General features: G+C 40.1%; 1 protein-coding gene across 1 annotated transcript in view; it reads right to left on the bottom strand.

Annotated features, from left to right (window-relative positions):
* ST8SIA6 (ST8 alpha-N-acetyl-neuraminide alpha-2,8-sialyltransferase 6) overlaps window positions 1-14,961 on the bottom strand; it is a gene marked incomplete at its 5' end in the record, with an annotated part of 34,980 nt that extends 20,019 nt beyond the window's left edge. The window contains 2 exons of the mRNA XM_009696042.1: window positions 5,202-5,300; window positions 14,849-14,961. Coding sequence (XP_009694344.1) covers window positions 5,202-5,300; window positions 14,849-14,961 — 212 coding nt within the window. The remainder of the gene's footprint in view (window positions 1-5,201; window positions 5,301-14,848) is intronic.
* Window positions 14,962-15,042: the final 81 nt, after the last annotated feature.

The following is a 15,042-nucleotide window of genomic DNA, read 5'->3' as shown; positions in this document are numbered from 1 at the left end:
TGTACTTGGTGTTTTAAACTTAAAAAATGTTTTGAAATGTGGCTCTTGCAAGCCAAGATGAAACATTACACCTCTTACGCCTTTTCTTTCTTTTACCTTATAGAGTTCCCAAAGCTCAATTCAATCATCTAAGATCATAGACCAATACTTAGAGATCCAAGTTTTCCTTCAAATTATTTCTCAAATAAAACAATCTGTTGTTTTACATCAACCAGCTCTTTGTTTATGTTGGTAGATGTAACCAGAGAGCTTTCTGCTCCTTTTAAACTCTTGCAAGAGATTTAAATTTGTCCATATGTGAAATACTTCAGAACATCTAAGTCAGAAGAATGGAGACGTTTCTTCCCGTATAGGTTCAATGTTAATACTTCTCCCATTTGTGCTTGGATCCTAATATAGGATTTTTAAAAACAGTAACTCTGACTTACAAGGAGGCTTGGGTGAATGGGAAGAAGAGATGATATGGATGCCATGACTACAAATTCTATGGCACTCGTGTCTTCAGAAAAGATCTACTTCGCATTATTTTAGCAAAAATGGCTTAGCGCTAGCCCAAAACCAAATGATCATGAGTTTATTTAAGATGGAACTTACAAGTACATATTTTGAACAGTTTTACAAGAGTTGGGATGGCAAGAAACCTCACTTGTTGTTAAATGAAGCATGAGAATTGATAAAAAGGAATTTTAAAAAGGCTGTGGTGGCTTGCAGCAGCAGAGGTCAACAACCCGAAAGCTTCCTTCTCTCTCTGCATTCAACATGTTTTTAGTACCACAGCTTTATGGTAAACATCTGAAAAAACAGATCCCTTTTTTGTTTGCTTCATAAAAGTACTGCAACTGCTAAAGTTAACTTGTTTATCTACCCCTGAATAAAATCATGTCCCATTTCCACATGGAAAAAGAAATGAAACTTTTGAGAGGAATACTGCATTAGAACTGGTCTTTGGCTCAAGTTTGCATCAGAGATTTTCATTCTCCAGACTTAGAAAACTCTTAAAGGAAGTAGACAATTGTGACTAAACTGAATTTACTGAGCCCTTGCACAACTCAGGAATGAATGGGCAGAAGCAGGAGAAGAGCGAAACCAGTTTCATTGCAGCTGTAGCTGATCTGACCTGGTGCAGTACATTCTTCCTCCTTCCAGTCCAACTCTGAACCTGTTCTCTCCCTTGTGCCACTGCTAGTACTTACTTGACCACACCTCTGTTTTGTTTTTGTCAGCTTCTGCACTTGTCAAGTGCCTTCATACACCACTCTAATTTACCACCATGGCAAAAAAATAACCCAGCAGGAAAAAAAAGATGCAATTACATTTTCTTCTTCTTTAGTGTGTTAAACCAGATCCGGAAAGATTCCATCGAACACCACAGCCTGTATAAGCAAGAAGTGATGGGAGCAGAGAAACTGGGAACAATGCCTTCCTATTTTGGCAGCTGCCTGCTGGTATGTTGTTGTATTAGCAGCCTTGGAACTGCAGCCAGAGAAAATTGAACTACTTTCTTGCTGAAGCTGCTACCTAAATTGGCTCACCATGGGGTCAGACAAGTGTCAGTACCAGCACAAGGCAGGACAGGGAGTGCATGTTGCGGGAGGATGGGGTAGAAGCACAAGACCGAAATAGCCTATGCTGATGTTTAATCACTCATCTAGTTTTATTCCTTAAGGCTAAACAATAAATAACTCTCAGATGCTGGGACTTATGGAAAAATTCCAAAAATTAACAGGATGACCGGGCATGAAGAGTTACTTAGGCTATAATTATCCAGGAGCAAAAATGTAGAAAAAGCAAATTCTAGCCTAAAGACATAGATAAGATGAAGATCAGAGTCAGAAATGAAAACAAAAATTATCATTGGCTCAGAAAGAAATCTCATGGACTGACAAACTATTAGCAAGTCTCAGGGAAACATTTGGTAAGGAGAAAAATCAAAGCATCATCCATAATGCTAGTTCTGAGGCCTCCTGAGAAACACGGGCACTCGCTGTCAGAAACTGTAAGGACCTTCTTAGACACATAATAGAAGCTGCACCTAGGGTAAAAACACTAATTACGATGCAAGAACATTTCTGCCTTTCCACTGCTGTTTACTGGATGGAATCACTCTTGCTCGGAGGTGTCTAAGCTCACCAGCTCACTCAGAAAAACACCACTTACAGGTCTTTACAAGGCAGAACACCACCTCTGCTCGCCCTATGTGTCCAGTGTTGCTCCTCTTGTGACTTACAAGGACACTATGGACCATCAGAACTCATCATTGCCAGCGCTGGCACAGAGTCGCAACCAGCAGAGACATCCCAGCAGCATGTCCTGGAGGACAGGAGCTCCCGACTGCGGCAGCTCTGCAAGGCGGCTGCCACCTCTGCTCACATCAATACAAGGCTTCCATGAAATAAACTCTTCCTGAACGCAGACAAAATTCCCACAAATTAATTTTTTAAAAGACTCAAATTGAAGTTCTGGGATTTGCTGCAGCTGGGTTTACAGCCCAGAAAGCTTTGTTTTCCTCTCAGAAAGCCTATTATAGCATTTCCTGCTTTAAAGGAGCCTTGGGGACTCACTCTTCCAATGGAATCAGTCCAGAAGGCAATCAGAGTATCACTTCATGGCTCTGCTGTAACCCAGACAGTCCTCTTGTCCACTGTTCCGTTTTAAAGAGCTGGGACAATACATATATTTCCACTGCTACTCAGGAGTTTATAGCACATATTCAGTGATGCTTAAAAGAGTTTTATTATTAAGATAAAAAAGCTCAGGTAAATTGAACTATAAAAATATGTGGACAAGACAATAACCGCAGTGCTGAGAATAGTGAATGAAACACATTTTGTCCTGGTTTTGTCTGCCACCTGCACCACAACCATTATAATAACTTGCTGTTGTAGGAAACTCACTTATACTCTATGAGCCTTGCTCACAAATATAACCTGGAAGGTTTTTTTTGCCCATAGTACTTGTCGGATACACAGTGACCTTCTATATTAACAGCAGTAGCTAAGGTGGAATTATTGTGCACAGTCAAGGGACTGACAAAGTGTAAGTATCTTCTAATTTTTGGCAGATACCTAAACTACAACAGCAAGGACAGAAGTGTTGAGATAGTAGGGAGACAATAGGTAAAATGTCAGAACAGAGAGAGACAGATGCAGCCCCACTGGTTGCTCACTAAAACTAAACATCTACTTGAAAAAAAGCTATTTGAATTAGAAGGAAAATTGAGCAGCAGGAGTGAAAATAGGAGATATTCCTACTTGGCAGCTTATGTTCAAGAAAGGAACAAATAAAAACAATGTCAGGAAATGCAAGAGAAAAGGAGAATCTCTTTTGCCTTTGGATACCTTAATACTACCAAAACAACTATCGGTTTTAAAAGCCCTCAGGAGAGTGTGCACAGGGCTTGCTCTAGAATAAAAATGGAAAACTGCCAGCAAAACTCAGCATTTCAGGCTCTTTATCACCACCAGCACACACCTGCTATAATAATAACTTCCCACTTACATAGCATTTTTCACTATCAAATAATTTGACAAGCTTTAAACTAGTAATTTTTTTCCCTTTCAGACAACTTAAGAGACAAGAGTGTCCAGAATGTCCCTGAAAGTCTAGAACTGCAATATAAAGCACTTATATACCATGCCTGTGGGTCACACCTTGAAAAAGCAACAAAGATCCCTGCAGCTCCTTTCAGTGAAGGGCAATGAGTTGCAATATTCACAGCACAGAGCAATCCCTTGCTCCTTTGTACCAAGTATCGGTTTCTCTTCCTACCTGCCCAGTTCATCTTCTGCCTGGTTAAATGGTGCAGCTCCTTTCTCTTTAGCCATAGTATAAAGGTCTCACATTTCGTAAAGTTTCTCCTACAATCTCAGCTCCAAAACATTCTAGATATGAGGAGCACGTCTGCATTGCTGCAGCCTGTAACAACTTTGTAACACACAGGATAAATAACAGCATTTATATTGCTACAACTGGATTTTGGAAGCAATATAGTGACTGGTTGTCCTTCTCTTGGTGTTAATCACTCGATTTTTCAGTCAACTGTATTCTTTGACCTCTGTTTGCCAGTCCCTGTTTCAGCTTCCACTAGCAGTGCATCAGTAACACAGCGGTCTACTGCTGTCCAAAAGAGTAAAAATTTCAATGATAGTGTTGCTGATGAGCTGGAATATTGGTGGGAGAATAGGTTATAGAGGAGGAAAAAAAAAAGAAAGTATTAAAAGAGTAAAGACAAAATTTTGGGAATATGGTGGCTTAAAAACAGGTGAAATCTTAAAATGCAATGAGAAACTGAGGAGGGGACAGAAAAGACAAGAGAAGTTTTAAAATAATGATTTAATGTTGCTTCTGTATTAAGGAAAAATTTTACTTCTCCAGTCCTTTGAATGAGGAAAGGCACAAAATTATTTTTAGTAGAGCTCTTGTTTCTCATTCCATTTCTCTTCTCTTCACAAATGGAGAGGAAAATAAAAAAGCTTCCAATTTTAAAGACACCATGGCACATAATTAATTTTAAGCTGGAACTCAGTCCTAATGGGAAGCCTTTCTTATTTACAATGTTTTATTTATTGGCACATCCATATAGGTAAAGTGTTACAAGTCAAAAGCAATGGGCTGCTTCTCCTATTCTCACCTTACAAAGTGGCAAGGAATTTGAGCAGGGCTGATGTCAAAGATTTTTTTTCCTATGTCAGGAAAAGGCAGAACAGCAAGTTGAAACCCAAAATTAATTTGAGGTGCTTTTTCAATGTACCTAAAATTGAATTACTAGCTTCTAGAGGACCAGTTACTATAATGAGTGCAATTACTTAGCAAGTTTTTGTACTAGTATATTTCTATACTTTAGTGAATACGCTGAAAAGAATCCATTAACTGAGGTTGCTCATAGCAGGAGTGTTCACCAATCAGAAAAAAGACACTCAAGAATGAAATTAAACCTCACAGATTCTGTTCAACATTTTTGTGAATATCTTGCTAACTGGCAAGAAGAATCTTGTGGATTTATATTGTGAAAATAAAAAAATATAATCAAACCTTGAATAAATGTAATTCATGTGAAACAAAAAATGCAGGCAAACATTGGTTAAACAATTTGTTTCCTGTTGTATAGCTCCACATTAATATCATCGAGAATTATGTAAAAGAGAACAATCTTTTACCCTTTATTTAAAACAAACAAAGCAGAAAGCACAGCAAACACCTACCTTTTCTTCTTGATAGATGATGACAAAATGTTGTCCTGAATTGCCTTACATTTTGAAGCCTGTTCAAACTGGTAAATTCCATTTTTATTAACAGTTGTTCTGTTAAACAGGGTGGAGGGGGGGGGGGGGGGGGGGGGCAAGAAAAAGCAACAAACTTTAAAAGGGAGAACATATTCTGTCAATGCTGTCACATTTTCTTTGCTATGACAATAAGATTAATAACCGTTGATTTAGCTGAAAATATTACCAAAGAAATCTTACTGACTTCTATTGTGAAGCTCCTGTAGAAAAGGGAAGTTTGCTGCTAGTGACTATAAAATATTTGATTCTTTAAGTAACCCTATTTCATAGTCTGAATTGTATTTTCTGCTTTACACTGTAATCAGAAATGTAATTAAAAAAAAGAAATTAAATGGGAGGCCTCTTGAACACTATGTTTTGAAGATATTTAAAATATTCACCAGTAAAATATTTAGCAGATGAGATTTCCTGAAGTTGTTGATGAAATGCACTATTCAGAGCTAATATAGTATGTACAGGAAACACCACAGGTGAGGTGGATCTTTCTACTTGGACCTTAACTTACTGACTCAAGCTTAGTACTTCCTCTCTTGTTTATTTTTTATTTACACAGTGAGAATAAGTATTTGTAAAAGGAATGAAGGTAAGTGCCAGACAGTGATCCTTAATTCCTGTTGTCTTATTTTCAGCAAAATCCTGTGTGGTCCTCTTGCTCTGGCAGTCCTAGTAGAAGATCGCGCTGTAAATCAGTAAATGACCAAGATACCAAGGTCTTATTCCATTCACCTCAGTTCACTGTGTATCTAGGTGCATTCTCATACAATCACCCTCTTCTGTCATCAGCCTTCTGCTGTGCATATTGTCATTTATGATGAAGTTTTTTTCCTCCAGCATTTTTATTTTCCTTGCTCCTCACCATCTTCCCCTCTTCCCTGGCCCCATTCCTTTGGGGTTCTTTCCACTGATTTGCTACTTACAGAGCACTTGGACACTGCAATCTATTTGTCCAAACCAGAATGAGAAATATAGAAGACATAGATGCTGTGTCATTCACTCCTGGGTGTGAGCTGCAGCAGTGAACAGACCCCGTGCTGTTCTTAGAAACACAGACCAACCGAGCCATCCCTGTACAGAGGCACTCATACACAGAGAGAAAGGGTCTTCCTGCTTTGTGCACAATGCACTCTGCTTCTGATTCACCATTCCTTTTACTAACAAGGACCAAAACTTCATTGCCTTCACCTGTTAAAACACGGAGACCACTTATCAACAACATTTCTGACAAGCTGATTTTGAAGCTTCTACTTGGGAAAGACATCATTTCAAGTCACAGAATCACAGAGCGGCTGAGGTTGGAAGGCACCTCTGGAGATCGTCTGGTCCAATCCCCTGCTCAGGCAGGGCCACTGACAGCCAGTTACCCAGGACCATGTCCAGACGGCTTTTGAGTATCTCCAAGGATGGAGACACGACAACCTCCCTGGGCAGCCTGTGCCAGTGCTCAGTTACCCTGTCAGTGAAAAAGTGTTTCTTGATGTTCAGGGAGAACCTCCTGTGTTTCAGTTGTGCCCATTGCCTCTGGTCCTGTCACTGGGCACCACTGAGAAGAGCCCGGCGCCATCCTCTTTGCACTCTCCCTTCAGGTGTTGACAAGGTCCCCCATGCCTTCTCTTCTTAAACAACTAAAATCTTAAACAATTCAAATGAGAAGACTGACTGAAGAAGAAAGAATAGAATAAATGCTTGTTTATTTTGCTACTTAAGTGACTGGCATGTTCATAGCTATTACAGGAGGAAAAGGAACAAAGTGCCTTTCCTTCTCTTTCCATTGCCCATGAATTTTCTAGTGAATCAGTCACTCATAGCAGCAATTCACCCAGGACACAGGCTGCAGAGGAGAGAGATCAGCTCTCTCCCTTTCTTTCCACCATCAGGGACTTCTTCGCAGTATACACTTAGTGCCCCTAAGGAAGTACGCAGGCTGCATGCCCCTTGTTGGAGGCCGTGGTAAGACAACACAACGTAAACCTCTGTCCTTTCAGTTCTGCAGTGACTTTAACAGGTAGTCACAGCTGGCACTACCTACTGAGAGCTCCTTGGCTGATTTTGCATACAGCTCCTTATCTAATTCTTTTTTGAAAAGCAACATACAGATGTGAGGACAGAAGTCTCTCAGAGCACACAGTTCAGAGCAAACAACTCAGCAGATCTTACAGAGTAAGTGCCAGGAAATAGTCTGCCTACACCATTTACGCACACAGCTTTACTGCAGCTTGGTCTGAATGGTTCTGTCTACACCAAAGAACCAGGTGGGCCCTTTCACAAAAGAACCCAACACCGGTTGCCAAAGTTAGCACTAAATCACGTTTCCTCTCTCTTGCTTCTTTAACTCAGTAAACTCAAATGATTCTTCTGCAGCTGCAGCGTAAAGTAAGAGAAATGGCTACAAGCAAAGCTTAGCCGCATAAACAGCACCTTAAAAAAAGAACTATTGATATCATAAGCCAAGTGCATGTTACTGATGCACGTAAGTCTTTCATTACAACTAAAAAATCAAGATGCTGGATGCTGATTTGAGAAGTGGCCCCGGCCCTTCTGAGCCACAGCTGGCCAGAGGAGACCTTCTTTAACACATGAAGTCTGCCAGGAAGACCAAGTCAGAGCAGGCGGTTAGGTTTGAGCAGCTTGCGGTGAGGTGCGTTTGCAGGCATCGTTGGAGAACCAACATTCTTTCACAAGTGGGTTTCAACTCTGTGCAGAAAATCATTACAAGGTCCTTACAGCTTTCTGTTAATTTATGTCCTGAGATCAGTGGGGCAGTGAATAAATACTCTCTCAACCAAATACAAGCTTTACCTAACAGACTTTTAGCCTTTTTAAATTCATAGCACTAAGATCAACTGAAGCAAGTTGCTGTGTTTTTTAAAATGTAATTGCTTTTTGTGCACACATTTTCAAGATTTGAAAAATTCAAAAAGGACGAAGTCAGATAAAAAAGAATGAGCAAAATAAACCCCTGTTCTGTTCTGTCATTAAATCCTGACAATCACTTTTACAGCCATGAAGGGGAGAAAAAAGGAATAAGAAGTCTCGCCTTCCCTTTCCATGACATATGTAAAGACTGGCAAAAATGGCAAAACTGTGGGGAAAACCAGACATGAATTTTAATCCAAATTCTTTATCCATATAATGCAGGCACAAGACAGATCACTAAAATGCTCCTTCTGTGGCATTTTCCACAGAAGAAATTTACTTAATGCTCTTTATATGCTGCAAAAAGATACAAAAATAAAACAATTTATTTGCAAGACATGCAAAACAATGACTCATTCTAGTAGAAGTGAAATTTCTGAATTCCTGTTTCACTGTCAGAGTAGCCTCTGCTTCACATGAGTGAAAGATTTTTGCATTCAGATAAAAGGGGTATGCAAGGGGCAGTCCAGACCTCTACTGCATTCTTCATTGCAGAGCTGTGCAGACATCAGACTCAGATTAGATTTCTGATAACTTAGGAAAATTATGCTAGGCAACATTTATCACTACATGAATTTACCTGACCTAGTGGATGACAGTCTTTGTTCAATACTTAGAACTGCACTAAAACTTCTGCAATGAAATCAGATAACTTGCCTAACCATGCAGATATTGGGCTACATTCAACTAATTTTGCCAAATCTCAAGCTAGATGGGAACTTGAAGTGGAAACCATGTCCTGTTCTGTTGGCTTGAACTCATAAAACTGAGGAAACACAGAAATTTCTGCTGCATTTCCTTTAGGGTTTAGATGTTCTCAAAGGTAACCTCACTGGCCAAAATCTGAAAATCAGGTTTGTTTTTTTTTAAATCATATACAAACAGCTTGAGGACCACATACTTCCTATGGTAATTCTAGGAACTCAGAAAGTACACCATCTGTACTTTAATAAATCCACAGTAGATTAAGACCATGTGCCATATTTATCAGCATGTTGTTATTCTATATCTTGCTCTCAGGAAGACAGCAGTTCCTTAAACTGTAAAATTCTTTAAGAGAAGGATTGCACTTACTTTTAGAATAAGAAATAGAGAAAATATATGGAAAGTCCACAGCCCCTTTTGCTGCAGCGGTACCATTCAGTCCTGAGAATATAGTGAGCCTTAGTACAGGGAATCACCAGACAGACATGTACCCGTTAACATGGAGTTTCTGGGGCAGCAGTGGTACAGGGAGGGAAAGAAAAGGGAAGCCCTTTAAAAACAAAACCAAACTCAACCCCAAACAGTTATCAGAGCAGGAAAACAGATGGAGATAAGATGTATGAAAAAAGGATGAATGAGGTGAGGGGAAGCAGATGGAGAAAGGAAATATAGTGCTGTGAATTACAGCATAACATAAAGATATGCACAGGACTGAAAGGTCAATACTCTAGAATTCCCACAAAATCAGCTGGAAACAACTGAAAGAATGTGGGGTGAGATTTTCGAAAGAGCTGAGAACTGGACTGTCTGGCAGCACTGAAAGCAACAAGAATTTCACCCCTAATTTCAGCAAGAGTTAAATCCACACTGAACGTAAGGAAAAATCCCACTCATTGGCTCTATTCACTCTGTGCCCAGCAGAACTAGTTGCTGCACTTTTTCTGTGGCTTCCTGCCCCTGCCTGCCTGAAGCAGCACGGGACCTCTGAACCCTATTCCAGCTGAGCATCTCCAGCTAAAAAGGGTAACTTCTGTATGCAAAACTACACATTTATATCCTTCTACCAAAGTGGCACTGAACAACGCTATCCAGATTGTGAATACCTTCTGTCTTAATCTCTCACTTGGAGAGGCTAATTTGTATTTGAATCTCATAGTCTATTAGTTGAATACTATTAAAAACCTGTAATCCATACTTCTCTAGGAAGGGTGCTCTTAAGTGATCTCTTTGACACTATTTCAAATGAATCAGATGACAAGAATATAGTGACCTTTTTAAGGTTCACCACACCTTCATTAATAAGACAATACACAATTTAAATGCTTGGTGAAATGGCTTTATCAAACCATAGGAGTAAGAATTTGTCTTGTAAGATTAATCACAGTAACTGTGAAAAAGACTGATCCCACTATCCTTGTTCAAATTCCCATGGAGGTTTTGCTTATCTAAGGAATGCTAAATCAGGTCTTTAAGACAAGCGGCATTTTGAAATTATTTGGAAGACTTTTTGGTGCATTCACCAGAATGATACATAACATCAGATACTTTTTATTTCTAAAATCCATAAACCGCATGACAGGTAACATGACAAGCAACATTCAGGGTCTCACGGTGCATAAAGTGAAAAGAATAAGATACTTACACCAAAAAGATGTTACAATAGCACACAATAGACAGAATGACACTTGGACCAAATAAATCACTTGGACCAAATAAACAGAAAGAGGCTGGGAAACCTTTCACCACTGTCAGAACATAAATGTGTCCTGGCAGCAGCTTTCAGCTGAACACCTATTCATTTAGACAGAACTAATACATGAGGCATGTATTAGAAATGCGCTCCTAAAATATGTCTGCATGTATCACTTGTGAATGAAGGGAAAAAATACTAAGAGAGCAGCAAAATTACTGAAGTGGCCACCGATGCTGACTAATCTAAACTGTAGCAAATTATTTGTGCAATATACTAAGCTACTGTTCATAATCGTGGTAATAACCTGTCTCTTCTTCCCCTTCTCCCTGCCAGAATGCAATTATTTTGACAGGAGACAGAACGTACAGGTCTCTGTAGCATAGTTAATTAAGTATAGTTGTTCATTCCCTAGGCCTGCATAAAGATCTGCTGCTGAGAGAGGAATTGGGGAAACCAACACTATGAAACACTGTATTAATACTACCTTGTTTACTCCTAGCTCCTCAATCACTTCCTCCCACGGTTCAATTACCCCAACAGACTCTACACTGTGCTTGCCTTGGACCCGCAAAGACAGAGAGTAAGTTAGGCAAATAGTAAGTGAATGCCTTAAAATCGGTGACACAAACTGAATAACAGAATAGTGGTGGTCCGTTCTTCAGGGTACTGCTGCCTCATTATTACTTGTCTATAAAGTACAGATAAATAGTGCTTGAGAAAACTATTTTCACTTCCCTTGTAGGAGCTGGCATTCTTTATCTGCTATATATTCCTGGGCAGTACAAAAGGAGCTAGAATTTCTGCCCAAGCTTAACATAGCACACCCTGGACCTCATAACAATGAAAAGACTGCCTAGCTCCTCTTATTATTGTCATCTTCCCATGATAAGCACTAGCATTACTGAGCCCTCTATTTTGCTATTAATGCTGTGACTACACAAACAAATATGACAGTACAAACACAGCTGAGAGGGGAGGGAGGACCAAGTGTCTAAAGGTGGGACAAGTGCAAGACTACTACTTTTGGTTGTACGGTTGGGCTAAGCAAGTTTAAGCTGTACTTGCACTTACAGCTTATAAAAACTGAGAGGATGGTATGAGGTCTAGACATGAGGATTTGCCAGAAAACCATAGTATTGCAGTGTAAATGATACAGGTTCCATGAATAAATTTGGGGACTACTAGAGAAATCTTACTAACAATGGCCTTTTTTTTAGTAAGAAAGCCTACTAACAGGCACAGTAGGCTGTGAAATAAACCCAGCACAAAAACTGGAAGTCACACTGTAGAGGCAGTCACATTGTTCGAGTTATCTAACACTTAACAAGAAAAGGTGGTGAGAAATGTTCCGTTAGAGACAAACCGCATCTTCAAGGTTATTTACTAAGACAGATCTTCAGAGAACTTTAGGTGCCACATCACCATCTAATTAAACATTGCTGTGCATAATAGCTGCCTAAACATCTATGACAGTCTGAACCAATCCCCTGCTTTTCATCCTTTCATCCTTCAGTTTCATCCTTTTAAAAGAATTACTCAAAGTAAAAGAAAGAACAGCTTAGCTTTCAATATTGCGAGGCAACAGAATAATAGGGCCTTAAAGACTCTTCAGGAGATTCCTGGTTACAAATATGCCTCCAACAGCAAAGGAAATCATGATAAGAAGAAAGATCAGCTTGAGATTCTGAAGATTGTCTAGATTACTTATACTTACAGTTCAAGAAGGATAGTGCCCATTTTTTTTCTTTTCCTTTCCTGGATTCTCCCACCAAAATTGGTGAGAAAATCTTAGCTTTCCAGAAAAACGCATCAAACTGATGAAGAGATCAGAGTCTAACCTAACATCCATGCACATCCTCTTAATCTTACGCAGGAAGGACATTGCTGTCAGCAACACATCAATGCTATTCAAACCGTCAGGGTAATTTAGCAGCACCATACTTCGGGAAGTCTGCACCAATAGATTGTTCCTAGTTCTTTGCATTGACATACTAACGTAGCCTCATCTGATTCAAAAATTCACTAATCTCTGTACAACCTGTTTCAACAAGGAACTCTTCTGTCCTTTTGCTATACTTATGGATACTGCAGCAAAACCCCACTGCAAACTGGAATCTAATTCCTATTGACCAGACCATCTATCTCCATCACTGAGGGATGGGTCTGAATCTCCTGAATGAGTCCAGATGCTCTCTGGATCAAATCTCTCCAGCATGGCCCTCAGCCAGGCCCAGTCCAGCTGCTGCCTAGATCAAACCCCTCCAGCATGGCTCCCTGCCCAGTCCAGCTGCTCTCTGGATTAAGTAACAGCTCCTGGTCAGTCCAGCAGCTCTCTCTCCTTGCTCATATGCCAAACATGCACCACAAACTCCTGTCAGGCCAGTGTACTGAGCGTAGTCACACAGGTGAGAAAGAACATCCCTCTCTTGATTTCAGCCAGCAAGCCATCCCTCCACAGACACTACAGTTATAGGAGCTAGGGTGAAATGAAACTTTCTTTGATGAATAATTTACTTGTTGCACTTTTGCAGTCACTTAGTCATGAAGAAATACAATTCCAGGTTGACCAAAACTAGCTCCAAATTGATGCCAAAAATCCTCCAAGCAGATTAAGGAAAAACATGTATTTAAAATCTCATGCTCACTTGCCTTTTTATAGAGATTAAAAACTGACCCATACATGCCATGGATTTTCAGCCCTCTTTGGTATATGTTACTTCCACTTTTTTTTGCTCCAGTTGTGAGTGTACTAACAGCAGATGGGAAGTAGCTAGACTCTGTTCTCTGAAGTGCTCTCTGCCAGGATTTCTAGTCAATTTGACTCCATGGTTTAGCACACAGAGCTGAGTAGAAGGAGACTGCAGCTCAGAAACTAGCAGGGAAAAGAAAGAGTATGAGAAGACAGGGCAGGGGGCAACCACAGATATAACACAAATCAGAGTGGAGAGGAGAATGGAGTGACAGCTACAAGAACCAAAGCAGAACACAGTACATACTGCAAAACCAATAAATTGTAAGGAGTGGAAAAGAAGGACGAAAAAGGCAGAAAGGGAAAAAATGAGCACAGGAAAGAGAAGCAGGCTAGAAGCACAGAGCAGCAGTTAGAATTCTACAAATGTTCCTGTTCCTTTTGTTTCACTCTAATTTTGAAAGATGCTATAAATTTACGGCTTGTGAAAGTTCTAAATTTTGAGGCAGGGAGCACAAAGGTCTCTCATCAGAAATGTGTGAGAAACCTACTGTTAGGGTACACTGTAATGGTTACCACAACTAACGTCACTTGCATTCACTTAGGGAAAGCATACGTTGTTTCAACCTCAAATTCAGCTAGATTGAGTAAGATGGAGGCCTGAGTGAGGTTAACTGCATTGTCGCCATTGACTTCAATATAACCAGGACATCACAGTTCGCATTAAAGACCCAATTCCCAAGTTCTTTCTAATTTTTATCATGTATTTTTGACCATAATATATATTAACATCACTGGAACTGCAATGTTAGTGAGGCCATATAAAGTAAAAGAGAATAGCAAAAACATTTGCAAACTACTTCTTACATAGTAATATCTCACGTCTGGATTACACCACCCTCTTCTGCACCGTTAGTTTTCCTACAGTGTGTGAAGACTCAACAGCATGAAAACACAGTCGTTAATATTGAAGCCTGCACGTAAGACACAACTTGTTTCACAGCTAATTTTACCAAATATTTACCAATAACAGGTTGCAAAGAAAAGATCTACACGGATCTAAAAGATCAAGACATAGGATCAAGCAAAAGGGCTCCCACGAAGTAAGATGCGACACAACATGAAAAAGACTTCATATGTCTCGCCTTCATCCTATAGATTTTAAAGGAGAAATATGTATTTTTTAACTAAATACACATTACAAAAATGGTAACAATATTACCCAGCTCCAGCTCCACCTTCCTGGAAAGAACAATAAAAGATACCTGGAACATGCCATTCAGCAAGCACTTTTTGCATCGTACATTAACAGAACAGCTATACGCAACATTTTATTGGGCTCAAAACCAATGGCAGAGTGACAGCCGTCATTAAGAGGGCCTATGAGCAAATAATTTATTACAGTTACAGGGAATCGTCCTCAGTCTAATAAGTCTCTAACGCTCTCTCTGATTAAGCTGCCAAAACAAAAGGGAAGAACGAATTGGAGCGAAGGCAAATTTCTGCTTCTGTAGACCCGTTCACACGGACCCACGCTACCAGTAACCGAAGACGGGTGGCCCGTACCTGTTCTGGGTCTGAGGAAGGGACGTTAGGGGGGACCTGAGGGCTCGCACCACTTTCGGCGTGACAGTAGCTACTCCTGCGTCCTCCTCCCAGCCCCTGGCAAGCAAGACGGGAAAACAAAGTTGTCAAAACCTGTGATTAAACATCACCAGGCGTGAGCGGCGCCGCTCTCCTCCCCACGAACGGTTCACACG

The sequence above is a fragment of the Cariama cristata genome, unplaced genomic scaffold (assembly GCF_000690535.1).
Source record: "Cariama cristata isolate BGI_N322 unplaced genomic scaffold, ASM69053v1 scaffold14282, whole genome shotgun sequence".
Taxonomy (NCBI): Eukaryota; Metazoa; Chordata; class Aves; order Cariamiformes; family Cariamidae; genus Cariama; species Cariama cristata.
The sequence above is the reverse complement of the archived record's forward strand: the minus strand, read 5'-3'. Positions and strand labels throughout refer to the sequence as shown.